The 17,529-nt window shown below is 42.0% G+C and overlaps 1 protein-coding gene across 4 annotated transcripts in view; it reads left to right on the top strand.

The window, feature by feature from the left end:
- flrt1a (fibronectin leucine rich transmembrane protein 1a) overlaps window positions 1-12,240 on the top strand; it is a 65,074-nt gene extending 52,834 nt beyond the window's left edge. For all 4 annotated transcript variants that reach the window (XM_051110515.1, XM_051110514.1, XM_051110513.1 and 1 more), the window contains one exon: window positions 5,610-12,240. In XM_051110515.1, the coding sequence (XP_050966472.1) occupies window positions 5,731-7,821 (2,091 nt within the window). In that variant the 5' untranslated portion in view covers window positions 5,610-5,730 and the 3' untranslated portion in view covers window positions 7,822-12,240. The remainder of the gene's footprint in view (window positions 1-5,609) is intronic.
- The last annotated feature ends 5,289 nt before the right edge of the window (window positions 12,241-17,529 follow it).

The following is a 17,529-nucleotide window of genomic DNA, read 5'->3' as shown; positions in this document are numbered from 1 at the left end:
GGAAAATGCTATAAAAAATGATTGAAAAAAGAGATGTGTATTTACACACAGCTATAGTAGGTATGGTATGATATGGAATGAACCCATAAAACATGGAAACCCAACATGTGTGTGTTGAGTTTTGATGAATTGTTCATTTATAATGATATGCACGTCTGTCTTCCAGGAGATTGATATTCTCCTGCCAGGCTGTTGTTGTAAATAAGAATTCATTCCTAAGTGGTTAAAATAAGGTTAATAATAAATTACTGGCAGGCCTGGATTAAGCACACAGAGAGCCCTGGGGCTGTAACAAACCCAAGGGCCCCTTCATAGTAGCCTATCTTGGTGCCACAATGTTTTCTGCCACAGGAATAATTAGTTTTTTGTTTTTTTTTTGTTTTTAAACAAATATCCAGCACACAGAGTTACAATGAGTATGCATATTAAATATTCCAGGCTACAGCACATTCAAAGCATAAATGCAATAACACCAGGGTTCCAGAAACAGCAACAACTTTTGAGCATTTAGGTTTAGTTTTATGAGTACGATCTTCATTTTGGCCCAATAAGTGGAGAATCATCAGGGCTTGACGTGGGTCTAACATACAGCTCATACATTCCTCCATAAACGGTTTGCGGCCTTTAAATTGGAATAAATAACTGATTTATTAATAATCAAGGACAGAAGCAAATCCCATATTTAAGATATTTTTGAATATGCTGCAAATGCATTTGACAATATTAGTATTCCATTATAATTGCAAGCTCTTAATTATTGCATAGTTAACTGTTGTATTAGTACGATCACGCTCCTCATTAATATGGTTTTACGGTTTCTATAACAACAAGAAAATTTATAATAAGAAGTAGCCTATAAAAATGGCATTAATAATAAATAATACCAAAATACCATATTTCTACAGTGTCATTAACTGTATGGTAATTACTGTTTTGTACAGTTTACCACGACACTTCAGTTTACACGTTCAGACCTCTTCGATCTAATTTCTCTTCACCACAGCCTTTAATAAGTGAGATTTCATTAATGTGTTAACGTCAACAATTTGCTGTCTGACACATTTTTCCATTCCCTTTTGATTGACAGCGTACAATCGTCCCTCATTATTGGCTGTTTTCAAATAATCGTCGATGGCCGATACATCAGGACATCCCTACAATAAAGTATTATAAAAGTGATTTTATTATATCTTTGTGTTTATTATTCAATAAAATAGTTGCATTGTGGCATGTTTGATCATATTGTGGTTGCAGCTGGATAAACCTGTATTAGGACACTTAGTGTCTAATCTGAAAAGCTGAAAAAGTTTGTCAGTGTCTTTTGTAGAAATAAACTGATAGATTGATAGTAGTCGTATGCATAGATATGTGACTGGCAGCGCCTGCCTGGGTGAATTGATGGATGGTTGGATTAGGCAAATCTTTTAACGCTATTTGAAATCCACATTGGGAGCTGGATAAAGAGACCTCTCATCCCCAAAACATCAATCCAAAAGCACAGCGATTACCAGTGTCTCTCAGCCCTGTTCCTCCGTCTCCCGCTGCAGCTTTCATTCACCCTTTAATCACTCTGTTTCCTCAGTTACTTGTAAACGTCCATCATCATTCCCATCTTTTTCTCTCTCTCTCCTGCATCTGACATTTTCAGTTCCCAAAATATTTACAGCAACGCATTGGCTGACAGATAAGCTGTAACGGCGTGTAACGACTTCACTTCTAACTCGGCTGTTTGCACAGGGGACGCTGCAGTCCACACGCAATCACATAGATTTGAGTTTTAACGCTGCTTGCAATGTATTTGTCACAAAGGCAAAATAAAAACTTCAAGATACAGTTACACATAAGCAAACATTTATTTAAACTTATTTATGTATGTATTTATTAATGATACTTTAACAGGAAAAAGTGACATTATGTCACAAGTTTAGAGTGACATGATGACACAATTTTAAGTCAAAACAGGCAAACCATTATTTATTCATTTATTTATTTATTTATTTATTTATTTTCATGCACTGGTCAGTTTTGAGATTTTGGGCTATTTAGGCAACATAACCTCTACTTAGACTAATGTAAAGACAATAAACACTTCTTACCTTCAATAAACACTTGTCTTGATCACACATCCAAACATCTTCAGTGGCCATGTGGGTTCTGTACGTGCTATAATATAAAGCACACTGAAAGGAAAAGAAGTATTCAAAAGTAGTAAATTGGTCAAAACAGTTTTGCATAAAATTAAATATTTTGAAGATAAATTGCTAAAATTATTCTGAATGCGTGGCTAGCTGTCACACTGTTTTTTATGTAAATGTATATGCAGTGTATGTATGTTTCTCAGAGTGAGGTTTTTAAGTGAATTTCTGTATAGACTAACACTCTGAAGTCTTGAATATAAAAATGCTATTGAAGATTTCCATTAATTCCTAGGGAAAAAAGAAAAAAAAGAAGAAGATACATTGCATTGAACACATGTGGATCTATACCGGGTATGTTGTCATATTATATGGGGTAAATAGTTACAACAGGAACCTGCCATATATTGACAATAATTTGAGAAGGATATCCTTCCTTAAATATGAAATACTATCTAATGTAATAAAATATATCTTTAATAACATATCTGTGTTTAAAATCTATAAGCTATTTAATGGCTTTTCAGCTAAATTTAAGTAGTAGGCTACAAATTAAGAGAGAAAAATCAATTTATAAAACAGATAAAATGTTATGGCCAAAAAAATAAGTGTTAAATATTGTGACATTTGCCATTTTCCCTTACGTTTTTTCATGTTTTTGTAGATATGCAGGGAATAAATATGTTCAGACCTTATAGTATGGCTTCTTGTGTGTGTTATTTATTTATTTATTTATTTATTTTCAAATTCAATACAGTGTTACTACGTGCTACCAAGTGGCAGCAGGGATGAGCAGATATCATTTTATTTCACTGTGAGTTTCAGTGGTTGATGCTGAGGCGACACATATGCAGTCACTCACTTGTTTCTGCGGTCCGTCCCAGAGTCCCTGGATGTAAATTGATATAGTCTTGTCCTGCCCTCCCACTGGCAGGAATATTGGAAAGGAGAGCGAGCAAGACACCCCAAGGCGACAGCCTGTCTGGACAGCGCCATTTTTACGGGTCCCCTCGTGACTACACCACACTCCTCGCTCGCCTCCACACACGTGCACCCAAACATCTCATATACACGCAGAGCATGGCATGCATATACATATGCCATATAGACATACAAACATCCACACAGCAGCATACTGTATGTGCACACATACATACAATGACACCAGCTGTGTGGATGCTCCAATTACAGTCAATCTCCTGCTCTCATAGCTATGGTGGGTCTAGTGATGTCTGTGTCTGACACACATAATCTACATAATCTCTATCTGAAATACTGAAATACTGACACTAGTGCCAGTAAAACATAAAGAACTTGTGTTCCTTTTACTCATTATGAATACAGATTATAGATTCATTTATTTTCACATGGTTCCTTGAACAATTTCCAAAAACCTGGAACAACCAGATCTATATGTATGGCTTTTCTGATGTAGTAAACTTGCTCGTAGCTGATCTGGTACACTTGTAATGTGTAACACTTGGGTCTGAGTCCCATTTGCTTTTATTAACACTAGCGGTTAGGTTTAGAATAGGGTTTAATGTAGGGGGTGCATCATTTTAAAATGTAAAAAAGACTGTAAAAAAGTTGGATGACGTGTCACTGCTTCATTTGGAGCCCGAGTCAGTAGTATCGTGAGGTGGCGCCGCCGTATCAAAGTTTATTAGAAAAACTAAAACTTCAACATAAATCAGCATGATAATACCTTAAACGATGGAAACCATCTTCGGAAAAAATTATTTGAAGTGTAATTCGATTATTTAGTTTGGCTTACGTCCCATTAGATTACATGGAGAGGGCGTGGTTTATGACCTATACTGCAGCCTGCCACCGGGGGGCGATCAAAACACTTTGGCTACACTTTTCAGGACTCGTGCGGCACACTTGGTCATTTTCAAACACGATAAAGCATTAACCGTTTAGCGACACTCAGCAGACATTTAATTTGTGAACTGCCGCAGTAAGTACAACAATAAGTACAACTAACGTAATGACATGTCGTCAGATTCACTTGTTTCTGAGAAAACTGAACACACTTTTATTGCCACTGACTGTACATTTCACTTTTGCAGAAATGTCACTACATGCATATTTTTAAAGAGTATTTAATCAATAAACTGTGAGTCGTTCTTGCACATGTAAAGTGCTGCCAAAATCCTGGGATGTTCTGTGTGGTTGCTTTTCAGTTTTTTTAAGGTATTCTTATCACATTTTAACAGTAATGTTAAAAAAGAACATTCCCCAACTAAAGCCCCCAGGTTGGAAACCCTGCTCTAGAAAATACGGGTTAATATTATTTCTCTGCTGCCAGGTGAGGCTGAACGTAAAAGAGTGTGAACCTTGTAAGCGAAAACACCTGCTTAATCCAGATGGTCACAAACACATATGTTTACTAATCCCTCTCATCTCTCTCAATCCTTCATCTCTGTACTGTATGAAGTGACCCAAATACACAGCGTTGGTTGGCAGTCTCATCTGACCAGATGTTTCATTTAAAACACAACATAATTGTGTATAAACAGACATGCACTGCATTTACACTAACCCTTAGTTCCACATTTGTACTGTTTTGACAGTTATACTTTTCTTTTACCCTAAAACCACTTTTTACCCTAAAGTCTCCACCTAGGTCATTAGATTGATTCACATGAATCCTCATCAAAACTGACACGTCAAAAAGCTATCAAGGCATCAGAAGATTTACACCAATTAAATGCTCTGGTGTTGCCCATTTTGACTGCCTGACCTGTAACTACACCTAATGTCCAAACCTAACAACAGATTCTGAGGATGCACGCCAAGTTAAAATCTGCCCAAATCCGCAACAGTTTCTTCAGAAAGCAAAACTTACTTTGATGTGCGTCTATCTTGATGTGTGCTATCTTAGCCATGAAAAATCAGTCGTACAAACATTATGAATGAACATTATGACATCTAGCACACGCGTACAAGGTAAAGAGGCTATGTACAATATTTGGCAAGAATCGGCCAAAAGCTGGAGCTACAGTAAGCTAATGAACATTTTTGCTAATAATTCTTGAATTATGATGGCTAGAAAAAAAAAAGGAAGGCTGTAATACAAAAGGAAGAAAAACTTTTAGGTCTTATATTTGCCATCAGAGTAAATGGCTGAATTTTATAATTGGATGATTATGTATTTAAAAAGATACTGATAAGATAATCCAAGAGAAAAACGCCATTTTATGTCAGTCTTTCTTAATCAAAGCGTTCTAATATTTCATGATTAGTGCACCAGTAATTGAGGCCATCGGTTCAAACGTCAGTTGAACTGCAACTGTGCAAAACGGTTTAAATATTCAGCATGACTAAGCAATTTTGGACTTGATTTAATTAACATGTATTGCCATGTATATGGTGTTGGCCTTTCATTGACTTTTATTGGAACATTAAAATCTATCCAGGGTATTAACTCGCTAACTGACGTGTGTTTCTCTGTCTCTTCTCTTTTTCCAGGGTGAAAGAAAACACACCACAAGTCCAAATGGACTTCTGAATCATCTGCTGTAAAGAACCATTGTATTGGTTGAATTGTGCTATAAAAGGCAAGAGGAGGCTAGCAGAGCTTGCTGGTTGCATGATGGCTCCTGAAGGTATAGGAGAGCTTCGAGACTTGCTCTTCTTCCTGCTCCTGTGCCTCACATTACTTGCTGAGCTACTGGAGATGACTGCAGCTTCCTCACAGGGACTGGATGGCGATGGCGACATAATGTGCCCATCTGTGTGTCGCTGCGACGAGGACTTTATTTACTGCAACGACCGCGGACTGAGCGCAATCCCACCTCTACCGCCGTCTGCAACCGTCCTTTATCTTCAGAACAATCACATTGACAACGCGGGGCTTCCTAGGTCCTTGGAGCATCACACCACCGTGCGTGTTATATATCTCTATGATAATGAGCTCGATGACTTTCCCATGCATTTGCCACCTTCATTAAGAGAGCTTCACCTCCAGGACAACAACATTAGGGTGCTGCCAAGGGCCGCGCTCGCTAGACTTCCGCTGCTCGAAAAGTTGCATCTGGATGACAACTCTGTTTCTACAGTGAGCATTGAGGACCAGGCCTTTGCGGACAACCCTCGACTGCGTCTCCTCTTCCTTTCCAGAAACCACCTTTCCAGCATCCCATCTGGTCTTCCTGCCTCACTCGAAGAACTCCGTTTAGATGACAACCGAATCTCTACTATTCCCACTCATGCCTTCCGAGGTTTGTCCTCCTTACGTCGCCTGGTCTTGGATGGTAATCTCTTAGCTAATCAACGCATTGCTGACGATACCTTTTCGCGCTTGTCAAACCTAACAGAACTCTCCCTGGTCCGTAATTCGCTTCAGACACCCCCTCTCAACTTGCCCAGTGCCCACCTGCAGAGACTCTCCCTTCAGGACAATAACATCATACACATGCCTCGGGGCTCACTTGACGGAATGCGCAGACTACAACGCCTAGATCTTTCTGGAAACAATCTGACTACCCTTCCCAGAGGATTGTTCAGGGACTTGGAGAGCCTGGGGCAACTGCTTGTGCGAGGAAACCCATGGCACTGTGGCTGCAACTTGCGCTGGCTGCACGACTGGCTGGAAGCGAAGGGGAATACAATTACAGTGAGAGGTTTTATCTGCCAGACACCAGAGCGAGTCCGAGACATGGCGCTTAGAGACCTCACAAATCAGATGGATGATTGTGAGTTGGCCGTTGCCGCCGGTGGTACAGGCGGTGTAGGTACGGGAGTTGGTGTCGGTGGTAACAGGGTGAGCGGAGGAGCGGCAGGAGCCGCTTCTACCACTCTTTCGCCCCCTCAAGGCTCCCTGTTTACTCTCAGGTCCAAGCGACCGGGCCTCGGCCTGCCAGAAACAGGGTTGGACTACACATTAAGCAGCAGTGGTGTGGGCAAGAACTTGGCCCTGAATGTGAAACCCCTTTCCCATGACAGTATCCGTGTTACTTGGAGCGTAGCGCAAACATCTTCTTCCTTTCGATTAAGCTGGCTTCGCCTGGGAACCAGCTCCGCCATGGGCTCCATCACGGAAACCTTGGTTAGAGGTGACCGGCGGGAGTACCTTCTCACTGCCCTGCAGCCTGCTTCCAGCTACATCATCTGCATGGTGCCTCTGGTGTCTAACAGCGGAAGCAGGAGTAGTTTGCCCGGAGGGGACGCAGAATCAAACGAGGTGCCGGTTTGTGCCAGAACAGAGACGTCTGATCCTAGCCACACTGTCGATGAAGGTGAAGACGAGAGCACTGATCAAATGACTTCTCTTCCGCTTGCAGGAATCATCGGAGGTGCTACGGCAATAGTTTCCCTTGCTCTAATCATTGCCATTTTCTGCTGGTATGGGCACCGTGCAGGACATTTCACATCCCGAGACCATTACAGCCACAACAGCTCTCGCAAAAGCAAACACTATGATGACTACATCGAGTCAGGCACAAAAAAAGACAACACCATCTTAGAGATCAGAGGTCCAGGATTCCAGATGACACCGATGGCAACACGACAGCCCCTTCAGCCGAAACCGGTGAGAGAGGATTACATTATACACACCATCTTCCCCTCGAATGGCACAGGTCTATACAAGCCACCCCAAAACATGACCAACTCCGGCTACGGCACCAACCGCGGCTATAGAGAAGGAGGCATTCCAGATATAGATTACTCTTACACATGATAGCTTTGATTTAGAAACCACAATTAGGAGTCATGTACTGCATAGATACACAGTTTTTAATCAACATGGGCTCTGCAGAATCCCTTTGTGCCTTCTGGTCTCCATTACAATGTAGCCTGCTGTTCATGACACTATAAAACTTTTAATTGGCCCAGATGCTTATAGGAAGCATTATAAATGTGGTGCCAGGAGGCGATGATGCCATTTCAGGTGGTGATACCAAATGCTATTTTCACCTCCCGGTGTAATGATCAGTGTCCCTGACATTGCTGTTTTATCCCTGGCTGGTGCACTGAGGGGGATTCAAGGGCAGCCCACACCGCCTTCAGCTCACAGACTGTTCACAGAGCTCAGTGCATATATGGGTGAGAGGAAGTCTTCTCGTAGGAAAGAACCAACCTGCTGTACATTGTGATATTTTTGTCTCCTACGAGAGTCAAGGATTTGAACCAGGAGCGACAGGAATCCTGCATCAAGCAAGATGACCTCTTTGCTCAGAGGAAACTGGAAATGTGTCGCTGCAAGCAATCCTTCTGGAAAGTGCGCGGGCTCACATGCGCACTTGTGTTTTGGAGATATGAGCTGCAGAACACGACTGCTATTCCTAATCAAGTCGGAATCTCTGGACCAAGCAGAGACACGGCCCTCAAAAACTACAGCAAGGTTTGAAATGCCTCAAAAACTACATTCATTTGAAATCTTATACACTTGAAAGCTGCCTGATACTACTATGATAACATCCAACAAGCGTCACGGTGACTGTTTTAGTTTCAGACCGGTGTAAAGTTGAGAGGACGAATGAAATCTGTTTATGTGTCTTGAGGAACTTTCGATTTTTAAAAAATTGCAACTGAACCCTGGTGTGTTGATAGAGGCAAACAATGCAAGTTAGATATTGGACATTGTCATAACTCTGTTCCCTAGTTGTTTACATTTTTTTTTTTTTTCATTGTTTGCTCTTTTTAAATTTGTTTCACTTTAATTTTGAAAAGTCATATAGCCCTGACGATAGTTACATCATAATTTTCAAACAAGGGCATCACTAATGTAAAGGAACGTTCTCCTACAAAAACACAAAACTTGCTTGTTTTCAATGGATTGTCCCCTATAATGCACAGTTCTGTTAAATGGCTCATTGTTTGTAGGCTTAGCCACATTCTTAGCACAAAGTACATTCTATAAATCACATCTCCAAATGTCACTGTAGATAAAGATATGGCCTCGCTGCTAACCACAGCAGCTGTACTGCTATGATTCTTAGGGAGAGGAGAGAGGGTGTTCGAGGGGAAACCAGGAATATGAACCATAACACTGTGGACCATCACTGTGGGAGACAGAGAGTGCATCAGAATGTTGTATAATTTTGTAAGGCGGATGCATTTTGATTAAAAAAATGTAATTTTTCCTTGTGTAGAAATTAAGCAGTTTGTCAGTGTCTTCAACCCATTCATTTAAGCCAACAGCGGAACAGAACACTAATTAAGGAACACTTATCAGACAGTTTCCGCAATGGTTCTGAGGTAGACAGAGAGAAAGCTATGCTTGCGTTTTACGAAAGACCTCCCCAGAGTCTCCGTGACATTTCTGTTCTGATCTGCTATATTCACGTATTTGAGGACTTAGAGAATTTAAGACAGCTTACACTGCCGTGTATTTTATGTACTATTTGGCATTGTAGTGTACTTGTCAGAAACAGGAAAGAAAAGATGGATAGAGAGAGAGAGAGAGAGAGAGAGAAGTAGAAGTAGAATGTACTATACTGAGAAAAAGCGAGAAATTCTACACATAAAACATAGATTTGACATTGAAGCAGAGGCCTAACGGAAATGAAACCTGCGGTGTTGAACTGTGCATGAAATGTGTTGTCATCTTCTTGCTGTCTGCTGTTGTGTTGGCACTTTGTCTCATGCCTTTCCCTCTACACAAAGGATTACTCCTAACCTCTGTTTCAGAGCTGGAAATGAATCAAGACTTCATGGCAAACTAAAAATACAATTTTGTTTTTAATGGGGTCTTTCAAAAGGACAGCTCACCAAAAATGGAAATTCTGTCTATTACTTACTCTCTAGTTGTTCCAAACCTGTATGCATTTTTTTCTTCTGCTGAACTTTTTTTTTTTTTTTTTTTTTTTTTTTTTTGGAGGAACCAAACGATTGTTGGTCCACATTGACTTCCATAGTATAAAAGAAAATTGGGGACCAGAAACTGTTGAGGTACGTTCTTCAAAATATCTTCTTTGTGTTCAGCAGAAGAAAATAAATCATACAGGTTTGAGAGTGAGTAAATGAAGACAGAATTTTCATTTTGGGTGAAGTTTCTCTTTAAATTGATCTGTGGGGTTTTCAGCCTTTCTTTTTTAGGGCAGCAGAGAGAAAAGTGTAAAACTGAGGAAAGAGTGAAGGGTGCACAGGATATGAAGCGACCGGACCCTACTAACTACCCACAGCACCGCTGCTTTAATAATATAGCCCAATTTTTTTGTTTTTTTATTCATTTATTTATTTTGAATTGTTGGTATGTTTTATGTAGTCCAAGTGCAATAATTAGTTCACTCAAAAAGGGAAATTGTGTCATCTTTTTCTCACTCTCCTGCCATTTTAGACCCAACATGAAATTGACAAGAAATGAACTTAATTTCTTCTTTGGAACACAAAAGTTTAGTAAAGTAGTTCAGCAGAATGGTGCTGCAGAATGTTGATAAAAATGACAACTCGCAGTCACCAGGGACTGTCAAGCTCTGAAAAGAACAAAAAAGCATCATAAAAGCACAATAAATGTAGTCTACGTGACTCGGAAGACTATATTCCAAATCGTCTAAAATCCTTCAGCAGCTTTGTGTGAAAAATAAGGCAAAATTGAAATAGTTATCAAATCAAATTCATTCTTGCACTCATTCAGACATGAAGGATTAGTTCTTGTACATGAAATGAATAACACCAGATGCCATTAGTTCTTTGGTGTCTTGTAACAAAACTAGCCAAATTTAACTGAATGAGGGTTAGCAGATTGCTTAGTGTATTTCTGGGTGAACTATTTGCATTCATCTCAGGTATAATTTGCAGCTACTGTACAGAGAATATTCAGTGCATCTCAAGAGCACTTCAAACCTGTTGAATAAGCTGTTGTTCAAATTCCCATGATACTGTAATGCAGATTCACGCCCTTCTCACACAGGCAACGAGGTTGGAAGATTGTACAACTCCACAGGTGTAAATGGGGCCTTGCATTTAAGTTCCACCTACAGGTCATCTTTTTGGCCTGCGGCTGAAACGTTCAGGCGCTCACTTCCTGTCTTCACTTTCCCCTGCCATCTTGAGAAACTCTTTGATCTGTCGCCATTGTTTTCATTTGATTTTGCAGCATGTGCAAAGAAGGATTACAGAGTCGGTGTGTGTCTTTGAGTGTGTGTGTGTGTGTGTGTGTGTGATGTTCTTTAGGGCTTCAAAAATACAGAGGCATACATTAAAAGCATTTTCTGTTGCAATTTTCCTGTCTGTTTTATTGAAACCATCTGCAAATTTGATATCTCCTGCCGACTCTGACCAGCAGTTGTTCCACCTGCACCCCATTAACGCAGATGTCTCTTTGCACACATGCACACTCCACTATACACACACACACACACATCCTTCTGTTGTCACCCCTGAGACAGGAGCTTAACCTGCATACTCATTCTGTAAAATAACAACAATACATTTCACCTCACACACAGCCTATTCTCACTCCCAAGGCATCAGATACTGCCGCTTGAGTTTTGCACATCACTACGCAGATGCTAGAGGTGTACCTTTGTAGCAACAAGGCTGTTATCAACAAGAAACCTTTATGTCAATACTCTAAAATCATACCTAGAGTTAATTTCTCGCAATTTCAGGTGCTTTTGAAAAAGCACCAGAAATTGGCTTGGGATAACTTGGTTTGATTGCCTGGACCAAGTTTGCGTTTGATTGCTCCCCCTTCTGGATTGTGTTCACACTTTTAATTCCAAACCGCGGTATGTTTGCATCAAAGCGGCAGCTGTTTACTCCTTGTTGCTAGGTAACAATGATGCAGGAGAAGGCGGTAAAATTCATAGCGTTGCTCACTTGGTTTTGTTTCCAGTGAATTAACAAATAACAGCCGAATGTGCTGCAAATGTTCTAAAAAAAAAGCAGGGGTTGCCACTTGTTTTTTTGGGGTTTTTTGTCAGCCAAAGCCCCTTTTTAGCTTTTGATTTTTAATTCATATATTAGCTAATATTTCAGTAATTTAATAACACATTTGTGATTCTCTGATGTCGGTTAACTATTTAATATTTTTTATTAACAGTGTTTTTGTGGGAAATTCTGGGTACTGGTTGTTATGAATTTGAATTTTAATGATAAAAATGAACAATATAAATATATTAGTTGTAAATTAAAAAAAAAAAAAAAAAAAAATGTGTGTGCGATAATATTACAATAAAATATTTACTTTACACTACTACAAGTTATAATACTAATATGTATGTCTTAAAATTATTTATTTTCAAACATTCAAACCCTCGAACTTTTAACATTTCAAATCATGAAGGTTTATTTTGGTAAAGTACTGGTGAAATGCTGCACTTCTGTGCACAAAAAAATGTGGGAAATGATGTGAATGTGTAAATAAAGTGAGCTAAGAGCACGCTGCTTTATCGATGCACATTAAACTCATGCTGCTTGCACACACAAACACACAGATATGCTGAATCATACATCATCAACAGCAGTTCAGTTCTGCAATTTAGTACGATTGCGTTCTCTGCCGTTAAATGAACCCTGCACCAAAAGTGCAAGTGTGCAAAAACACCTTTAATTAATCTTGGGGGCGTTTACACTACACTATTTTCAGCTGAAAATGGAAAACTTTTCATGCATTTTAGATATTATTTTACACCAAAAGTCATACACATGGGTATTACGTGTTCAGTCTATATGCATGTGTGTGTGCGCAAGTGAGTAGTGTTTCTTTATAAAGTGACGTCGCCAACTACTGGCCTGGCATGCATAATACAGCATTTTTAGTTGTTTTCGTAGATCCAGGTGAACGGGGATCAGTGTTGTCACCTGTACGCAAAACTTTTCAAACACGTAAAGGAAAAACGTTTGTTTTCAGCACAATTGTTGTCGTGTGAATGCACCCTTAAATCCTGTGTTTCTGAAAAATCTATTTGACATATTGATTTAGCATTTTTGTGCATTTAATCTGCGGCTGCTGTGTCTGAAGTTGGAGCGATGGTGTTTTGGGGTTTTATTTTACACGTGAACTCGGCAGTAGTGACACCTTGAGAGTGAGAAGCTGTCACTCACCCATATCATCTGAGCCTACCTCTCATTCTCTGTCTGTCATATGTCACTGGTGCTCTCTCATCTCAATCTCATCTCATCACAATGTCATAAGCCAGGCAGTGGGAATGGTGTAATACGACTCTTTCTAAGTGCTGTACGCAAGCAGTTAATGACCCCTGGCTTATAGAGCTCAGTTCTGTGCGACAATGGGAAAACATTCCCGATCAAGGCTTCAGTGGATTTCAAAATGATCTCATTGCCTGACGCAGCTGGTTTTACATTATGGGAAAATGGCAGCCGTACCCCTCATAACATGTTCAGTGGCAGCGCACGCTACAATAGTGCGATTGAAATAGCAACAACATGGAATGTCAACATATACCGGTACAGAATGATTACCACTCTACAATAAAAGAATCTATTTTAGTCTTTTTAAACATAACCCTAACTACATTTAGTTTAATTTCTGCTTAAACAAAAAATGTCAGCGGTGTTTGACAAATAAATTTAGTTAAGAATATATATATATATATATATATATATATATATATATATTCATCAGTTTTGCATCCAAAGTACATTTATGTTCTTTTAAGGATTTTTAGATATTTTTAAAGGACGAAATACTGATTAAAAATATTTTTTGCAGTACATATTTATATATATAACGGTAATTACACTTAAAAGTCAAAAATGTGTTTTCCCATGGTATTTGTTTGTTAGTGACATCAAAAGCATGAACAAAATGGTTCTTTTGATCTTTTGCCCCTATAACTACAACAATCACCTGCAAATATGTGTTGTATTATTTGGTCGGTCATGTAAACGCTGACAACATATCACGCTCGGTCCAGTTCACTACATGGTAGTATTATTGTGTTATGAAACATCATGGAAACTTGGGAATTACAGCCACTTGCATTACTTTAGAAGCAGTTCACTATTGTTTTTTGATTGTTTGTTTGTTTGTTTCATATATATTCCTATCATTTTCACACACATAGCAAAGTTTACTTACAAAGAACTAAACCCTTAATGATGATTAAAATGAAACTGGATATACACTGCACACAAATGCATCATACTGTTTAATTCAATTCTTTTCATTCTGTTATATTCAATCTAAAGTGAACCTTACTGTTTCTCCTGTTGGTTAAAGTCGTCAGAGCAAACTAATGCTGCTTAACAAACAAAACCGGAAGCCCCAAATGAGTCACATTACTTTGTTTTAGCTCTGTTCTCTTTATTGTTTTTAAGAGATGAAGGGACGAGGTCACTGACTGTTCATTGATTGTTTATTAGTCATCTCCTCACCGAGCGAGAAAACAAACCGTTTTTGAATGTCTTTTTTTGTAGGTTGCAGCTTTTGAAAATATGGCTCTCTCTTCCTCTGTCAAACTGTGTGATGAAAACTCAGAGACAAAAGAAAAAAACAAACGAACAAACTATTTTGTATAAAGTATGTTTTGTTTTGTTTTTTCTATGTGATTAAAGGCAAATGTACTGAGACTGCCTCTGGGACTGAGTTCTTTAAACAGCATGAATGCATTAACTTGTTTGATCTGTTATAGGCGCATAAGAAAGATGCCAGTACTAGATCAGTGTTAGTGTTCCCAAGCTGTAAAGAATAGTTGTCCCAAACACTAAAAAAGTATCATTACTCACACTAATGTCTTTCCATGACTTTCTTCCATCTGTGGAGCATCAAAGAAGAAGAACGTCCAGGCTCCTCCTTTACATGCAAGTGAACGGGGACTGAATGGAACCAAGGGCAAAAACACCACAAAACCACTATAATGTAGTTCATATGACATTTGTCAAATGTGCATACGTGTGATTCCGAGAACTGAAAACACACACCAGTGTACACCTGTCTTCCACATGTGAAATCTATAAACCAGAAATGATCTTGAAATTGTGTGCAGCTGATGGGTTTCAGATCTCCGCAAATAATGTCACTGGCAAATACTAGAGCACCAACAATCCTTACTTGGGAATGGTGGGCGGCAAACATACCTGCAGTACCTATGTCTGCTGAGACCCTGACGTGGCTCTAAGCACTTTTCCATGTCAAAAAGAGTTTGTATACATCTGAACATTGGCATGGATTTTAGCATTAGCACATTCTAGATCAGGGATACCCAATCCTGTTCCTGGAGATCTACCATCCTGCAAAGGATACCGTCTCCAGCCCTGATCAAACACACCTGAACCAGCTAATGAAGATCTTCAGGAGCGCCCGATTATGCAGACAGATGCGTTGGAGCAGGGTTGGATCTGAAGTCTGCAGGTGGATCTCCAGGATCAGGACTCTGCTCTAGATCAAATCTGTGGATACACACATTTTATAAATGAGGCCTCAGATACCTTGATAAGTCTGGAGTTCCCCTTCAGGAACTCGAGCCGCGTCGAAACGCTTTGGGAACGCCTTCAGCGTGACCGCGCTCTGAATCACGTGTGCAATCAAACCAATGGAAGAACGAAACGTCACAGGCGGGTGACGTCACTGACCAGGAAGCATAAAAGCACGTGCGCCAGAACGAGCGTCAGCTTCTGTCTTTCAGCAGCGCTCTGTGTTTGTGTCTGTGCTGTTCCCTTTTTGGTTGCTAGTTTGCACCACTTTTATTTTGGAACAGATGTCAAAAAAATCTGAAAAAACCAAAAACGTTAGCAAGCCAGGTTTTAGAGCGTGTGTTCCTCCCTGCTCTCGTTACATCTCGAGCGGGGATACACACGCTCTATGCGTGGCTTGCTTGGGAGCGGAGCATGCGGCATCGGCCCTCGAGCGGGCATTGCCGATGCGTCTGCTCCGGTCCCGGAAGGACCTCTTCTCCGCGGAGGGGTCCTTCATTCCCCGCGGGTCCGGTCCCGCTTCCGCCGAGGCGGAGCGGCGGCTGCACTCGTGGGGTTCGCAACTGGATCTGGTGGAGGGTATGGAGACGGGTGACCCCCTATCTTCTGCCTCACCCACCAGATCCGCTGCCCGGCCTTCGGGATCGGAAGCCCGCGCTGCGGTTTCTTCCCCCCGGGGGTCGGCCTCCACGCTCGCCATATCTTCCTCCGAGGAGGTTGACGTGGTGAGTGTGGATGAGGCTGCAGCACCTCAGTTTCCCCAGTACGAGGAGCTACTGGAGGTGGTGACTCGGGCGGTGGCCAAGCTCAGCATCGATTGGCCCGCCGAGCCATTAGTCGAACCGCAGAAAAGTAAGTTGGACGAGAGATTTCTGCGGTCTCGACCACCTCCAGCACGCCGGAGCCTTCCATTCTTTCCTGATCTCCACACTGAGGTGTCGAGATCATGGAATGCACCCTTCTCGTCCCGCTTGTTCATCCCCGCTTCCTATAATTACGGTTGTGTGGCGGGGTTGGATGAGCGAGGGTACAGAGCGATGCCTCGGGTGGAACAGACGCTCGCGAGCTATCTGTCCCCCGAGTCTGCATCGTCTCTGAAGGCTCCGGTCTTGCCCTCCAAGCCGCTGCGAGTCACCTCAGCGCTGGTGGGCAAGGGTTACACGGCTGCGGGTCAGGCCTGCTCAAAGAGCTGGATGAGGGTGAGGAGATCAAAGATAGCGATATCTCTGAGCTCAGGAGGACCGCTGATTTGTCTCTCCGCGCCACTAAGGAGACCGCCCGTGCCATTGGGCGGTCTATGGCAGCCCTTGTGGCCGCGGAGAGACATCTCTGGTTGACCCTGTCCGACATGAAAGAGAAGGACAGGGTCTTCCTTCTGGACGCCCCCGCTTTCGCCTGCTGGTCTGTTCGGCGACGCCGTCAATGCCGTCATCGACAGATACCAGGAGGCGCGTAAGCAAGCGGTGGCGTTCCAGCGGTTCCTCCCTCGCCGTCATCCGGCTCGCGGGGCTGCTGCGACGGAGCAGCCCCAGCCGTCTACCAGCTCCTCGTACCGGGAAACTCAGAAACAGAGCGTGGCCACTCGCACTCCTCCCCATCGAGAGCGAGTGGTCAAACGCTCTAGGTCGAGGACCTCCCAGGCTAAGCCCGATCTGAGGGTCGTGCTTCAGTCGAAGAGGTCCTCGACCAAGTGGTCCTGACGGGTCGGGACCGCCGGGGGCAGCCCCATCTGGGGGAAAACGGGTAGCACCGCAGTATTCGGTGTCCGGGTCCCCCCCGTGCCCCCGGGAGATCGCCCTGCCAACCCTGCCAGTGTTTCAGGGCGCAGCGGTCTCCAGCGAGCATCCACCCCAGTTTTTCCCGCCCGGCAACGTAGCGGGGCTGGGGAGCTCGCCACCCCCGCGGGGGTCTCTGGGACCGCTGGTTCAGGTGCTTCCTGCCGGGCAACCGTTTCAGGACACCGTTCCAGCGGCCCCCTTAACACCAGAGGCCAGCCTCGAGAGGCTGGTTCCCTTAGTAGATCATTTGGCAGCGTGGAAACTACTGCCCAATGTGTCTGCTTGGG

This window comes from Labeo rohita, chromosome 5 (genome assembly GCF_022985175.1).
Source record: "Labeo rohita strain BAU-BD-2019 chromosome 5, IGBB_LRoh.1.0, whole genome shotgun sequence".
In the NCBI taxonomy this organism is placed as follows: Eukaryota; Metazoa; Chordata; class Actinopteri; order Cypriniformes; family Cyprinidae; genus Labeo; species Labeo rohita.
Note: the sequence above shows the minus strand (reverse complement) of the source record. Positions and strands in the feature narration are given on the sequence as shown.